At 44.1% G+C, this 15,489-nt stretch overlaps 1 protein-coding gene across 4 annotated transcripts in view; it reads left to right on the top strand.

Moving 5' to 3' along the window:
* LOC18428689 (putative serine/threonine-protein kinase SIS8) overlaps positions 1 to 15,489 on the top strand; it is a 76,177-nt gene that overhangs the window by 15,023 nt on the left and 45,665 nt on the right. The window contains exon 6 of one of the 4 annotated variants that reach the window (XM_088865117.1): positions 4,474 to 4,856. The exons of the other annotated variants lie outside the window; for them this stretch is intronic. Within the exon in view, the coding sequence (XP_088721243.1) occupies positions 4,474 to 4,629 (156 nt within the window). The 3' untranslated portion in view covers positions 4,630 to 4,856. Of the gene's footprint in view, positions 1 to 4,473; positions 4,857 to 15,489 lie in introns of those variants that run through there. 4 annotated transcript variants of the gene reach the window in all.

The raw sequence follows: 15,489 nt of genomic DNA, 5'->3' as shown, positions 1-15,489 counted from the left end.
TCTTCACCCTCTTCTACTCCCTCCCTGGTTAACCATACTTCAGTGTCTCCCGTGGTTCCGTCGCCTGTTCTTAGCGTCTGGGAACCTCAGCTCTTGCCGTCTCTCCTTCTTTCCCCTGTTTCCCCTGGACAGTCCTCCTCCTCCTTTGAACCTTCAATGATTGCTCCTGAATCACTATCCTTTGCACCCTCTTCTTCCTGCTTGGACAAAGGAGACCCAGAGAGAGCTGGTGGGATTGATAACATTCGAGAAGCTGACAAGATGAAGGAGATCTACAGGATTATGGGATTTGAATACCTTGGACCCGAAGGCCCGACACATAGGTTCTTGCAGGCGGATGCTCATAGCAGGCTCAAGTGAGTCTCAAAAGACATAGTGAATTGCTTAACCTCTTCTCTTCTGTAAATTATGATAATGTCGCCCCTGAAGACCAGCCTCTTCCCACTGCTACCCAAACCTCCCCCACTCTTAGGCCGTCTCCCAGGATTGCTTCCACCCTTGCTTCTCCCCTTAAATTATGAAGTTTCTATCTTGGAATATTAGAGGGTTGGGACAGAAGTCCAAAAGGTATTTGGTGAGAGACTTTTCTACCAAACTCTCCCCTTCGATCCTTGCCTTGACAGAGACTAAACAACTGACACCTACTCTGCAGTCCATTCGTAGTGTGTGGGGCAGAAGACCGTGTCAATGGGAATCTTACCAACGATAGGGGCCTTTGGCGAGATGAGTTATTTGGAACTCAACTGAGTTTAATCTTCTATCGTCTCACATAGGAGATTTCTCGGTCACTGTCCTTCTATCCAAGACAACAAATGGTGTGCAGCTTAAATTCTCCGCCATTTCTGGTCCAAACTCAGCTTCCTTACATCTCCGTCTCTGGTCTGAATTGGATCTTGTCGCAGCCTTACCATATTCTGCACGGTGCTTGGGTGGTGATTTCAACATCACTCGGTGGTCTCATGAGAGAAACACCAATGTCTCCCAAGGAATGCTGAATTTTTCTGACTTTATCTCTCGACATGAACTACTAGACATTCCTACTCAAGGGAATGCCGTTACCTGGTCTAATCACTCTGCTCTGCCCTCTCTGGCCAAACTGGATTGTTTCCTTCTGTCACTGGATTGGGAATTTGCCTTTCCAGATTCACATGCTCTTACCTTGGCTAAACCTACCTCAGACCATCGCCCCATTCTTCTTGATACACAACCTTTTAGTCGGGGGCCTAAACCCTTTCGGTTTGAACTGGCTTTGGTTGGAAGAGCAGTATCTTGTGATTCTCATCCCCAGTTGGTGGAATTCTTTCTCTTCCCAAGTCTCGGGTAGAGAGGGATTCAAGCTACAAACCAAAATCCAGCTGCTCAAAATGTCCTTGGAAAATTGGAGACAATCTCGGTCAGGGAATTACTCTCAGTTAAAAAGCTCTTGGCTTAGCTGCATTCAAGACCTTGATAAAATTGAGGAAGTCAGACCCTTGTCAGACTTTGAAGAACAGTTACAAACCCAATCCAAGCTGGAATACCTTGCTACCCTCGAGAAAGAAGCGTTTTTTTGGTACCAGAGATCCCGGGTTAAATGGTTAAAAGTAGGGGATCAGAACCCGGCTTTCTTTCATTGAATGGCCAACTGTAGAAGGAGAGAGAATCTGATATCCACAACTAAGGTGGATAACAGTTTTCTTACCCAACCAGATGAAATTGAAAGTGCCATCTTGAATTACTTCATGTCCATCTATTCTGCCCTAGTAGGACTCAGGCCTAGGATGACCACTTTGAATTTCCTTTCAGTTCTTAATCTTTGGTCTAGCGAGTTGGAAAATCCTTTTACAGTTGAGGAAATCTCAAGCGCCATTGATCAACCAGCTAAAGACAAAGCATCGGGGCTAGATGGTTTTCCCATGGCCCCATTTAAATCTTTCTTGGGTACTTTCCTACTTGACTTCAGGAGTTTCTTTGAAGAATTCTATCATAGGGGGATCCTCAACAAAGCTATCAATGCTACCTTTATAGCCCGTGTCCCCAAGAAAGAAGGTGCTGAAGAGCTTAAGGACTTTCGTCCAATTAGCTTACTCAACTCTTCATACAAAATTCTGGCCAAGGTTTTGGCCTCAAGACTCAAGCAGGTCCTTCCTCTCATCATTTCGCAGTGCCAATCAGCTTTCATCCAAGACAGGCTGATCCTGGATGGTACATTGGTTGCTCATGAGTGTATCCACTCTAGGCACCTATCCAAGAAACCAGGATTGATTTTCAAAATCGATTGGGAGAGAGCTTATGTCCATGTCGACTGACATTTACTGGATGAGACTGTGGCAAGAATGAACTTTGGCCCTCGATGGAGAAAATGGATGAGAAGCTGTATTTCTACCCCCCGTTTTTCGGTCCTTATAAATGGTAGCCCTAAAGGTTTCTTTGCTGCTTTGAGGGGTTCCATCAAGGGGACCCACTTTCTCCCTTTCTTTTTACTGTAGTTGTCGAGGTTTTCAGCAGGTCTATCTCTTGTCTCTACCAGGAAGGACTACTTTCGGCTTTTCTCTGTAGCTCTCAAGGCCCATGGGTATCACATTTGCAGTCCCCAAGTAAATCGAGAATCTCATAATCTTCCTCAAATGCTTTGAGAAGCCCACTAGCTTTAAAGTAAATATGGAAAAATCTAAGATGATGGGAGTGGGCCTCACACTTCAAGAAATCAGTTCCCTGATTCCTTCCTGGGACTGTAAAGTAGAGGACCTTCCTACCACTTCTTTGGGGATCCCTTTAGGTTTAGGGAAACCCAAAAAGAGACATTGGGCCCAAGTCATTGATAGGGTTGATAGGCGTTTAGCTGGATGGAAAGGAAGATTCCTTTCTCTGGCCGGTCATTCTACGCTGGTTAAGGCTACTTTGGCCAACTCTCTTGTCTACTTAATGTCCATTCTCCATATGCCATCGTTGGTGGCTAAGAGACTGGACCAACTGATGAGAAATTTTCTATGGTCTGGCCAAGCTAAAAAAACGAGACATCATCTTATCTCTTGGGACAGAGTCCGACTGCCCAAAGCCCAAGGTGGTCTAGGTATCAGAGATCTAAGAAAGCATAATCAGGCTCTTTTGGGGAAGTGGTGGTGCAGATTGGCCACCCAACCAAACTCCGTCTGGGCTTTGTCGGAAGAAATATAAAATTCTGGAACACTTTTGGTTCTTGAAAGGCCCTCACGGAGTAGGGCTTCAGGAATTTGGAAATCCCTCGCCTCCTCTCTTGCTTTGTTCAAGAAAGTGATTCGTTTCCATCCTAAACACAGAAACAAAGTTCATTTTTGGTCTGATCTGTGGATTGGACATGCTCCCCTTAGGGGCCTTTTTCTTAACCTGTTTCAACTCGCTTCCAACAAAGAGTCCAGTATTGCAGATGAAATGATCTTGGCAGGGGGGCGTAGACCATGGAACCCCTTGTTTCGTAGGAACCTTTCAGAAGAGGAAACATTAGAGTTCTCCACTCTTATCGGCTGCTCTTCACCCGGTGTTCCTACCTTTATCAGGGAGTGATTCTTTGGTATGGACACTTTCCCCATCTGGTAAGTTTTCAGTTGCATCTTTCTATAAGCTTCTTATCCAGCCTCCTACTTTCCCTTCAAATCCCATCTCTCCCCTCTTCAAGGTGTGGAACACAATAGCTCCTCCAAAAGTTTAGTCTTTCAATTGGATTACTGGCTGTCATAGGGCCCTCACTCTTGATCAGCTCCAAAAACGAGGCCTGCCACTCCCAAACAGATGTGTAATGTGTATGACAGAGGAGTCTAACCCCCACCTCTTTCTACACTGCATGTGGCTTTCGAGTTTTGGACACTGATCCTACAATTGTTTAGTTTCAATTGGGTCCTCCCAAATTCGGTAAAAGACCTTTTTCTTAATTATTCTGGACGTCCTTGGCCCAAAGCAGGTACAACTTTGTGGCGGGCAGCTATCGCTGCTACAATTTGGGTTTTATGGCTTGAAAGAAATAAGAGGGTCTTTCAAGGGCACACAAATGAAGTTTCTGGGCTATTTCATAAGGTTACATCCCTTGTAACCTATTGGGCCTCCACCCATAGGACCTTTGGGGGGATTCCTATGAGTTCTTTCCTCAGACAATGGGACAATGTTATCCGAATTCAGCCTCTCAAGCTTTGGCGACGTCACAACTGGTTACCTCCTCAAGATACTGCCATTAAACTTCGATGGTTGTTACATTGGAACCCGGGCCCTTCAGGAGTAGGGGAGTTTTCCGTGATCACAATCGAAATGTTCTCTGGACATACTCAGAATTTGTTGGACATAGAGATCCATAATTCGCCGAAGCCTTGGCACTCCTTATGGGCTTAAAATTTTATAGTCCTTCCTGGGGCCAATCCTTAGTGTTGGAAGGAGACGCAAAAACATTCTTTCATGGGCAGCAGGCACCACCACCCCTCCTTGGTACCTTTCTAGAATTTTTGATGAAATTTACCATTTATGCAGGGACACCAACGTCTGTTGGAGGCTACTTGGCGGACGTCAAACGAGTTTGCCGACCTTCTCGCTAAAGATGGTGCGCGACGACGACCACACTTAGAAGACAATGAATGGTCCACCTCCTTTTTTGTACTGGACCTTCGAGATCTCCAAGGACACTAGTTTTTTGGTTGTACATTTTTGTAAAACAGCGAGCTTATAAGCCCAATATTTTGTGTATCCTCCCTTTTTTGGTTACAATCGCTTCAAAAGGTTATAGATTGTATAGGGTTTTTGGCTACTTTTAGACTGAGATACCTGTCTCGAAGGTATTCTCGGTCCTCTCATCCCTCTTTCTGCTGTATACTTCATCTTTTATAGTAATACAAGGTTAATCTCCTCCTTGGCAACTTCCATAGCCTTGTAAATGTGACCCATAGGTGGCTCCTTCTTGCAATCCACTAAGCGTAAAACTTAACAAGTGGCTTGAAGGCTTTAATAGACAAACCATCTCATTTCAAAAAGCTTCTTGATATGATAATATCAACAACCTTCCTACCCTTTTCCGTGAGTAGACCACTTCATTTGGTCCCACTCATCAGAAACAAACATTTTTCTTAAATTATCTTGTTCTTCTGAAGCGGCTTCAAGCACAAACAAGAGGTGGCAAATCTAGTTACCCTTGGTCTCACCTACTCATTCCCACAAAAGTTCCTAATCAAAGCCAAAACATGTGTGAGGTTGTAAATGAAACCTGTGACTATCCTGGCATTCCCCATAGTTGATGTTACTGTTGCTTTCTTATTAATGGTCTCGAGCATATGGTCAATGCTATGTGTCGCGCATGGGGTCCAAATATGTGAGGCTTCCCGTTCTCAAGTTCGCTGCCAGCTGTTATATTATGGGCAGCCATGTCAGTAATGGTGTCCTACCTCCTCTATGCATTTCTCTACCAAATCCAAAATGAATGAAGCATCATGTTCTTTATCATATGCATCAATTGAGCACAAAAACATTGTCCCCAATGGACAAATTGTCATCAAATTCATTATGCTGTGCTCCTACGCCTCAGGTTAGATCATCCATCAGTCATTATGGTAGCCCCAAACCGACCCCATAATTGGTCAGTTCTGCATCTATTTTAAGTAGAGGCCCCTTGAGTTGATATGGGGTAGGAATTGTATATCCGGGCCCAAATTGGCCCATTGCTTTGTCCATAGCTTGGAATCTCTCAAGTTAGTGGCATTGAAAGATATACCTGCTTGAAAAATTCACCTGGCCACATACTGATCTACTCTTTCTTTTCGATCCTTTTTTAGTTGGCTATCAAATGTAGTTTTGCCCTTTCCTCGAGCCGTAATAGTAGGATCAGGGGGGCAAAGTAAGAGCCTATCGGCCCTACATTTCATGGCCTACTTTGCCCGAACTCGACTTCCATTATTGGCCTAGCGCTACTTTCATACTCCTCTTCGTCTTCTCTTTGATCTACTGATCTCCTAATATCATCCACTTCTTTTTTACCCTCTTTTTCTTCTTCTTGAACCCTTCAAGAAGCCCCAACATCTTATTCCTTACTTCTATTGAGGCTTGTGTGTAAGGTGTAATATCCCCTTTTATCCCGGTTAGATGCTTCTTGAACCTATTAATTCCGCATGAATAGACTCTCTTACAGTAATTGCAGTAGATCTTTTACTTGTCCAATGGATTTGGGCATGTCCCATGCTTCCACTCCGGATCAATTTGTTTCCTAGTAGAACCAGAAGAAGACATTGTGAATATAAGTATGTGACAACTCAAGAGTTAGCACTCAAGATAACCTGAAAATATAGAAAAACTCAATGTGCTCACAGAATAAGATCGCATACGCTAAATTTGTATTATAATTTACAAATTAATTCAAACTTAGCCAAAAATATATTGAAATATGAATTTTCAGTTTAGCTAAATTTATCAAATTGAAGCATAGCTAAACGTCAAGTAATATTGTGAAATTTCGTATTACAATCTGAAAACATAGGCCAAACATAGGCAAACTTGGAGTATTATTTCAAATTAGCATGATAAATTATAAACAAAAGCCAAAAATGGGCAAACATATATTACAAATATTCGATTTTGCATTATAAATTATAACCACAGCCAAAAAATATAGACAAAAATATGTTGTAAAGAAATTTCTGTTCTATAATGGAAATAAATCCAAACATAGACAAAAGTATACTATAAAATTTCAATATTGCATTAAAAATTAGATTCAAAGCTAAAAATAGTTGCAAAATATATTATAAATTTTTGGTTTTGCATTATCAAGTAGAAACATAGTTGATCATACCCAAAACTACGTTATAATCACAAAAGTAGTAAGCAAACCACTAAAAGAAAAAAGCACTCGAGAAGTTTCATTATAAATGTCAAGCCAAACTTCAAACATAAACACAAGAAAATTACCTAAAAAAAAAACATAACATAAACAATTAAATCCATTAACCTTTCCAAAACCAATCGAAGTAGGGCTATCAGTAAAAGGGTTAAAGGTCTGCCATAATTCCCCTTATTTTTCCTTGAATGTTCACCTTCTTCCTAAACAATTAAATCCATTAACCTTTCCAAAACCAATCGAAGTAGGGCTATCAGTAAAAGGGTTAAAGGTCTGCCATAATTCCCCTTATTTTTCCTTGAATGTTCACCTTCTTCCTAGCCTTCTTACCTACCTTTGTACGCTGAGAGATTATGGGCATCCCTAACTTACAGGGAATGGTGACCTTGAAGTGTTCGGTCTCAATAGTGATGTGGATTGATTTTCGATGGGTAACGTCTCGCCTGGTTATCAGGGTGATCCAAATTGATGTTTTAAAACTTCAACTCACTAAGTCTGTCTGATTCATCCCTGCCCCCCACTGTCCATACCCCAAAACAATAGAAAACTCATAGCTATTGAGGGTTTTGAGCAGTTTGGCTTGTTTCTCTAGTTGACATACATTGCAAGATCGAATACTAGCACATAGGAATACTCACATTCATATGAACTGCATTCAAACTTTAAAGTAACAAACTACTTCCAAGTTCCATCAACCAACTCCCAACGCATGATGATCATGTCAGGGAAAAAGACCCACTGTATCTATGAGTAAAAGTATTACATTGTAAACAAAGTTAACTATTGCAATCACAATCTCAAACAAATAGAAGAAACTTTAAGGCTAATTCTAAGCATCTCAAACTGCAATTTACATGAATGATAGCAGGCTCATAATCATCTCTAGTATCTCTATAATGGCTAAAGAATGACTTTGATGGTTAGGTAATTGGGGTATTCCCTCCTATCTGAAAAGGGCCGAAGGCTGGTCCAACCTTCATTTGCTCATGCATACTCTCACATCTGCTCGTGTCACCATCATCTGCTTTAGCGCCACCATCATCGTCATCATCTCCTCTACCATTCTTCAATATCTACACTAGCTTTGGCTTGTACATCTTTACTCCTAGTCTCCTACGTTCCTCGCTTTGTCAACGGGCCCCATCTCTTATTTAGTAACCTCTTATTGAGAACCGTTTCCTCCATTTCCACCAACCATTCATTAGATCTTTTGCAATGTCTGATCCAAATTGATAGGGTTCTAGCTCTCCACTTTCCTCCTTAACTGCTGCTTTCGGTATTTTTTGTTGTAATGGATGTAAACCAACTTTTGAAGCTTGATTGGAACGAGCTCATGTCTCTTTGGTATGTGGATCTATTGGAATGCTGTCTAATTTCGATATCACTCCATTGCCAAATAGTTTTTCGCTAAGCACCAATCTTCTAAAAGACTGATGCTCTTGAGTGTCACTCCTAATTTTACTTGTGTGGGACTTCCTCAGGGAGAACCTCCTAATTGCAAGCTAGGTTGGTTGGGAGAACCTTCAAAAGTCCACCCTTTTGTGGCACTTCCCACCTAAGATTCCTCATATACACCCCTCATTTTTACCTAGTGAATGAAAATTGGCTTGCCTGTATGCCTAAGCAGCCAAGGGGACTTTCCAAACAGCGTAGGGCCTAGGCAGGGGCCCTATTCGGTTTGGTATTAGCGTCCCCCACAGGTGGCCTGGGGCCTCCTAGGTGGCCTAATGGAGCACTTGGCTAGAAAAAGCCCTTGGCTAAAGGCTCCAAGTGTTTGATGTGAGGCCTCCTTGTCCTCTCTCTCTCTCTCATACACATGAACACACATGCTGTCTCTCTCTCTCTACGTAAAGAAAGAGATGACGACTACTTCCAAGTGTTCAATGTGAGGTCCCTCTCTCTCCCATGGAACAATATGCTCTCTACATATAAGACAAAGAAGAAGATGAACTCCAAGTTTTCCATTGGGGTCTCTCGCTCTTGCTCATACATACAACCCATATGCTCTCTCTCTCTCTCTCTCTCTCTCTCTCTTACATATAACAGAAAAAGAAGAAGACGTCCAAGTGTTTGATGCTAGGCTCTCCTCTCTCCCTCTCTCTCGACACCTTTTTCACTCTTTAGATAAAAGAAGAAGAAGAAAAAGTAGAAGACAACCTTCAAGTGTTCGGTGGAGGCCTCTCTCTCTTTGACACACAAACTGATGATGACCTCCATGTGTTCTACACAAGATGCACTCCCCGCTCTCTCTACATACAAAAAGACATCCTTCAAGCATTTAATATGAGGCCTTTCTCTCTTTCTGTTTTCTCTCTCTCTCTCTCTCTTTCTCTCTCTCTCTCTCTTTCTCTATACATATAAGAAGAAGAAGAAAGAGAAGAAGATGACTGGTGCATACCTAGTAGCTTGAAGCTAGGGTTTAACAAAGAAGAAGATAGGGAAGATCCAAAAGTAGAGAAAGATTAAAAAACCAGAGATTATAGAAGGAGCACTTGCGTCTCTAGGGTTTTGAATAAAAGTTCATAACATCATAATCCATTATGCTTAAGTACATCTTTTATATAAGAAAACCTTAAACAAAACTTAAATCCTGGCCAACCATCTATTCTAATCATGAACTTTTATTATAAAAGACTTTTAAGTGTATAAAAAAACATAAAAGAATACAAAAATTACTACTTATGCCTCTAAGTGAATAAAAAGACTCAAGAACTAAATAAAAGACATAAAAGAATAGACTCAATGACCACTTTGCCCTTCCGTGGTTCCATTTGTAAACTTTAAGCTTATCACTCTTGTCTAGGTACTCGAGAGCAATATTCTAGGCTGCATCAGTTCTCCCTCCCTCAAAAGAATTCGCCCTCAAATTTAGCAGCTCGTCATTGGAGGTATTACCATGATATGGAAAGTATGATGCTTGACATTAAAAACATTGGAAGTACAAATATGGCTGGGAAGCTTCAATTTGCAGACATTGTCATTAATCTTCTGCACCACTTCATGTGGTCCAATCTTGCGTTGGCTCAACTTATGGAATTCCCTAATTGGAAATCTATCCTTAATCAAGACTGCCCACACAAACTCTTCGACATAAAAAATCCTATGCTAGCAATGCTTGTCGGCGGTTGCCTTATTGGGCATCATACTCCATAAGTTTGTAAATGCACAATTCCAATGAATTGTCTTCAATAAGAAACATAGTCACTTGTATGGCGTCTCCTTCTCTCTTCTGGAACTAGATCTATGCCCTCTACCCCAAACCCCCTCCTCCTCCTCGCGGCTCTCCTCTCGCTCGCAAACAACCTCTTCGAGCCAATCTGACTACTTCTAGATATGCCGAGGTTGTGGCTAAGAACAGTAGATCTCCTGAGGTCCAAACTAGGATTCCCCAGGTTCCTACTCCAAATGCCTCTCTACGACAGCTAACTGAGCAAGAACACGCAGCTACTTTCTGCAAGTGTATTTCTGCCCCCCAGTTAGTGTCGACACCCCTCAAATCCAAGCTTAAGGCCTCCTTGGTCGGATCTTTCTCGTCAAGGCGAGATGACATTAGGGGGATTGAGAAGCTCGCTAAACTCACTTGGAAGGAACCTAATCTCTTTTGTAGGCATCTCTCAGGAGGGGAAGTACTTTTCTCCTTCCCCTCCCCACAAACAGCTCAGCATGTTTTAAACGAGGCTCCTCCTCTCTCTTTTAAAGGAGCCACCGCTCAGCTTCGCCTTTGGTCCCCTTATGTTGGCTCTTTCTCCAAATAGGGAGTCTGGCTTACCCTTGATCATATCCCACTGCATGCTTGGTCTCCGGCTACTTTCAAGATTATAGTAACAGCTTGTGGGGATCTTGTCTCTATCTTATGGAAATCCTTAGAGTTTCTTCCTCTCGGGTCCATTCGACTACTGTTGGAAGTGCTTGACCGCTACCAAATACCTTCAACTCTCTGGCTGAAGGTTGAGGAACGCTACTTTCGGATTGTGCTTTCTTGGTCTCTTGCATCCCCGCCTTCCCCCCATTTATTCAACCAGCCTTCCTACCCCCGGGAGAGCACTAGGGAACTCTCTCAGTGGACCCTGGTTAAAAGGAAAAAACGACGGAAAAAAGTTTCCAGACAGAAGGCCGAAGATTTTCCGGTGGTCTCCACTTTTCGGCCTGGTTTTCGGCTAGCCCCGGATGCAAACAGTCACTTGCCAGACAAGACAGGAGCTGCGTGTCAACAGACTTTTCCCATCCCCACGTCCAACTTAGCACCTTGGCCAGACACAGGCGCTGATGGCTCAGTTGGGCCTAGTTCCAGCTCGCCCCAACACGTTCTTGACCATCAGCACATCCCGGTTATCCCTTTACTCTCGCCCCCATAACCCCCTCGGCTCGAGTCTCTGGCCCACTCTCTCCTCCCATCTCTTTGACTTCCATCTCTCCTCCCCCGACAGTTGTACCCTCGAGCCGCTCGCCTCCCTACCCACCTATCACGCGTCCTCGACAGGATCCCTTGGGATCGACACCTGCCCCTCCCTCACCCCATTCTCTACCCTCATCTCACCTACCTTGCCGCCATCTCTCTCCATCCACGCGGCCTCAGGCGACACGTGTAACTCCCGTCCCACTGACCCGAGCTCCTCCCTTTCCTTTCCCGCCCTCTCGCCTGTAGCTCTTGACCCTCTCCTTGTTACTTCCTCTCTGCCCCTGCTCACTTCCCTTGCTCCCTTTGTTGTCTCCGCCTCCCCTACGACGGTCCCTTCGTCGACCAACGTCCCATTACCTCTGCCCTCTCCAGGTTTCACCTCCCTTCTTTTCTTTCCTTTCCCTTTTACATCTGCTGTTTTTGGCGTAATGAATAGAAACCTGCTTACTTTTGGTATTGTCTCGGTTCAATCCTCTGACTGTTCCCCTTTGGAACCAGACGTAGTCTCTGGCTTGTTGTCCCCTCACCTTCACTTTGAGCCACATCTCGTTCGGGTTTGCCAAGTAAGAACAATGCATGTTCAGTATCCCGCCCCTTATCAACACTGGTCGATAGACTACTCCTCTGTGCATATCCACCATTACCTTGCTTACCTTCCCTCTCTGACCCCTGTTGTCGCACCTTCTCCCCTCTCCTCTCTCTTTCCCCTTTTGAATCATTTTCTCCTCTTGTTTACAACAGGTATCATGAAGTATCACCCTCTTCCACCCCCCACCAGGTATCTACATCACCTCTTTTGCCCTCCATCCAACCAACCCTCTCCCACTCTCCTCCCCTCGACCCAACCCTCTCTTTTTTCCTCCTTTTCTACCCATAACTTACCCTACCTCCTTCCCCCTTCTCACCAAGACTCAGTTTCCCTAGTCTCTGCACCCGCTTCTTCTGACTCTTCTCGTCTCACCAAGACCCAGTTTCCCTAGACTCTTCTTGTCTCTGCACCCTCTTCTTTTGATGAAGAGACTCATCATGTAGACACATCCACCAACACAGCTCAAGCTGCCACACCTGTAGTTGAATCCAGCTCCAAACACGTCGACACAAATGCCACTGATGGAAATAACAGGGAAGAACGTGTCAAAGACCAGGAAAAGATGAAGGAGATCTACAAAGTTATGGGCTTCGAACACGATGGACCAGAGGGATCTACTCACCTCTTCTTACAGGCTGATGCTCAGAGTCGCATTAAGGTGCGATCAAAGGGACAGGGGGAACTTTTGAACCTCATTTCCTCTCTCTTACCTGCTGATTTTAACTCACCAACTTAGTGGGATCACCCTACCTCGCTCCCGAGAAGGTCAGCCAGATTGACCTCTTCCCAAGGAGCTACCCCGGTATTCCATTCGGACCCATGAAGCTCCTGTCATGGAATATTAGAGGCTTGGGCCAGCCTCGCAAAAGAACTGCAGTCAAGGATATGATTGTAAAGTTCTCACCAACCATTCTGGTTATTTCTGTAACTAAACTTCCTGGGCCTACCCTCCCCCTTATTAGGCAAGTTTGGGGACACAGACCTAGCCAATGGGTCTCCCGGCTTGCCAATGGGGCGGCAGGGGGCATTTGGGTTATTTGGGATCCTTTAGATGACACTTGGTTTCCTTCCACTCCGGAGACTTTTCAGTCACAATTCTACTCTCCTGCATCTCAGATGGATTTCTCTGGAAATTTACGGTTGTCTATGGCCCTAATTCAAAAGCAGGTAGACCTCAATTTTTGGCGGAACTAGACCATATTGCTACACTACCTCACCCTTGTTGGTGTTTGGGGGGGGGATTTTAACATTATAAGATGGTCACATGAAAGAAACACTACCCAAACCCACTCCAGGGGTATGAATGCCTTCTTAGACTTCATATCCCGAAATGAGCTTATAGACATCCCTCTCCAGGGGAGTCGGTACACTTGGCCTAGCCACTCTCTTCAACCCATCTTTTTCAAGCTTGATAGATTCCTAATCTCTATAGAATGGGAGCAGGCCTTCCCTGGCTCTCACGCCCTCTCTCTTCCCAAAATGACATCCGATCACTGCCCTATTCTCCTAGATACGGTTACAGTACACAGAGGCCTCAGGCAGTTCAAATTCAAACTGGCTTGGCTTCAAGAGGAATCATTCCTAACACTGATTCCCCAATGGTGGAGTTCAATGTCCACACTAGTCACGGGAATGGCAGGGTACAGGCTACAAACCAAAATTCTACTCCTCAAAGTAGCCTTGAAAAACAGGAGTAAGTCCTTACCTGGGAACTATTCCCAGAATAAAATATCCCGTCTTCAGGTCATCCAATCTCTGGATTGTTTAGAGGAAACCAGACCTCTAACTGACCAAGAAGCTACCCTTAGATCCTTTGCAAGATTGGAATATTTTGCAAACCTTAAGAAAGAAGAACTCTTTTGGTTCTAGAGATCTCGTGTGAAATGGTTGAAAGCAGGGGACCTGAACATGGGATACTTTCATTGGGTAGCTAACTGCCGAAGAATGGATAACACCATCTCCATCCTCAAAAAGGACAACATCTCTCTTACTCATCCTGGGGAAATAGACAGCTATATTGGATTATTTGCACCCTCTACGCCGCGCCTTCTGCAAGTTGGCCCAGGATGACTTCTCTTGACTTTCTCACTGTATCTAAGAAAGAAGAACATGGCTTGAGAGACCTTTCTCGGAAGAAGAAATTATTGGGGCCATAAACAATCTTACAAAAGACAAGGCCCCAAGCCGTGATGGGTTCCCCATTGCGCCATTCCAGGTTTTTTTAGACGCCTTCCGTACTGACTTCATCTCTTTCTTTGAGGAGTTCCACATTAGGGGCATTTTACACAAAGTATCAATGCGACCTTTATTGCCCTTGTTCCCAAAGTGGAAGGCGCTGAGGAACTTGAAGATTTCCGACCCATTAGCCTCATCAACTCTTCTTATAAAATTCTTTCCAACTAGGCTTCAACAGAGATAGGCAAATCCTTGATGGTGCTCTCATAGCACATGAGTGCATCCATTCCAGACATGTCATAAGAAAGCTTGGCCTGAACTTCAAGATAGATTGGGAGAAAGCCTATGACCATGTTTATTGGTCCTTACTCGACCAAATTCTGGCTAGAATGGGTTTCGGCACACTTGGAGAAAATGGATGCTAGGATGTTACTCACATCCATACTTTTCTATTATCATAAATGGTTCCCCTAGAGGCTACTTCCCGTCATCCAAGGGATTACACCAAGGGGACCCTCTCTCCCCCTTCCTATTCACGGTAGTGGCCGAAGTTTTCGGCAGGTCCCTATCCCTTCTCTATCAAGAAGGCTTGCTATCTGACTTTAAGAGTTCCTCTTAGGTGCCCGTTGTGTCCCACCTGCAGTATGCAGATGACACACTTGTCTTCCTCGATGCTACCCCACAAGAAGTTGATAATCTGAGGATTTTCCTTAGATGTTTCCAGGAAGCCACAGGGTTTAAGATCAACATGGATAAATCGAAAATGATGGGGGTGGCCATCACGACTAATCAGATTAGATCATTAATCCCAAATTGGGTATGCCAAGTCGAGGACCTGCCTTTTACCTACCTTGGCCTTCCCTTGGGATTAGGAAAACCGAAAAAGTGCCAGTGGTCCAAGGTGATAGATAAGGTAGACAGACGTCTGTCAGGTTGGAAAGGAAGATTCCTATCTACGGCAGGCCGCAAAACTCTGATCAACTCTACTTTAGCAAACATTCCCGTCTACCTTTAGTAGCCAAACATTTAGAGCAACTTTCCAGGAACTTTTTATGGTCCGGCCAAGCTGAACATGCAAGATTTCATCTCATTTTGTGGGATAAAGTTTGCCTACTGAAATCACAAGGAGGACTTGGGATCAAAATCTTGAGTAAACATAATTTGGCACTCCTTGGAAAGTGGTGGTGGCGCCTAGCTACACAACTAGATGCATTGTGGACTCAAGTTATTCGTCACAAATATAAGATTCCAGCTACTACTTGGGTGCCACATGTGAGGCGTCGAAGTCGTGCTTCAGGTGTGTGGAACTCGATCGCCCTTTCCCTCCCTCTCTTCAATAATTTTGTTAGATTCCACGCCAGAGAAGGGTCGAGAGTAAAATTCTGGTCCGACATGTGGTTTGGCCATACCCCTTTAAGGAAACTCTACCCCTCCCTACACTCCATTGCCTCACATAAAGAATCTACAGTGGCCGAAGAAATGGCTACAGTAGAAGGGAGAAGA

Source organism: Amborella trichopoda, chromosome 4, assembly GCF_054954075.1.
Source record: "Amborella trichopoda isolate Santa Cruz 75 chromosome 4, AtrichopodaSantaCruz75HAP2 v2.0, whole genome shotgun sequence".
Taxonomy (NCBI): Eukaryota; Viridiplantae; Streptophyta; class Magnoliopsida; order Amborellales; family Amborellaceae; genus Amborella; species Amborella trichopoda.
This window is presented reverse-complemented; position numbering and strand designations above follow the sequence as displayed.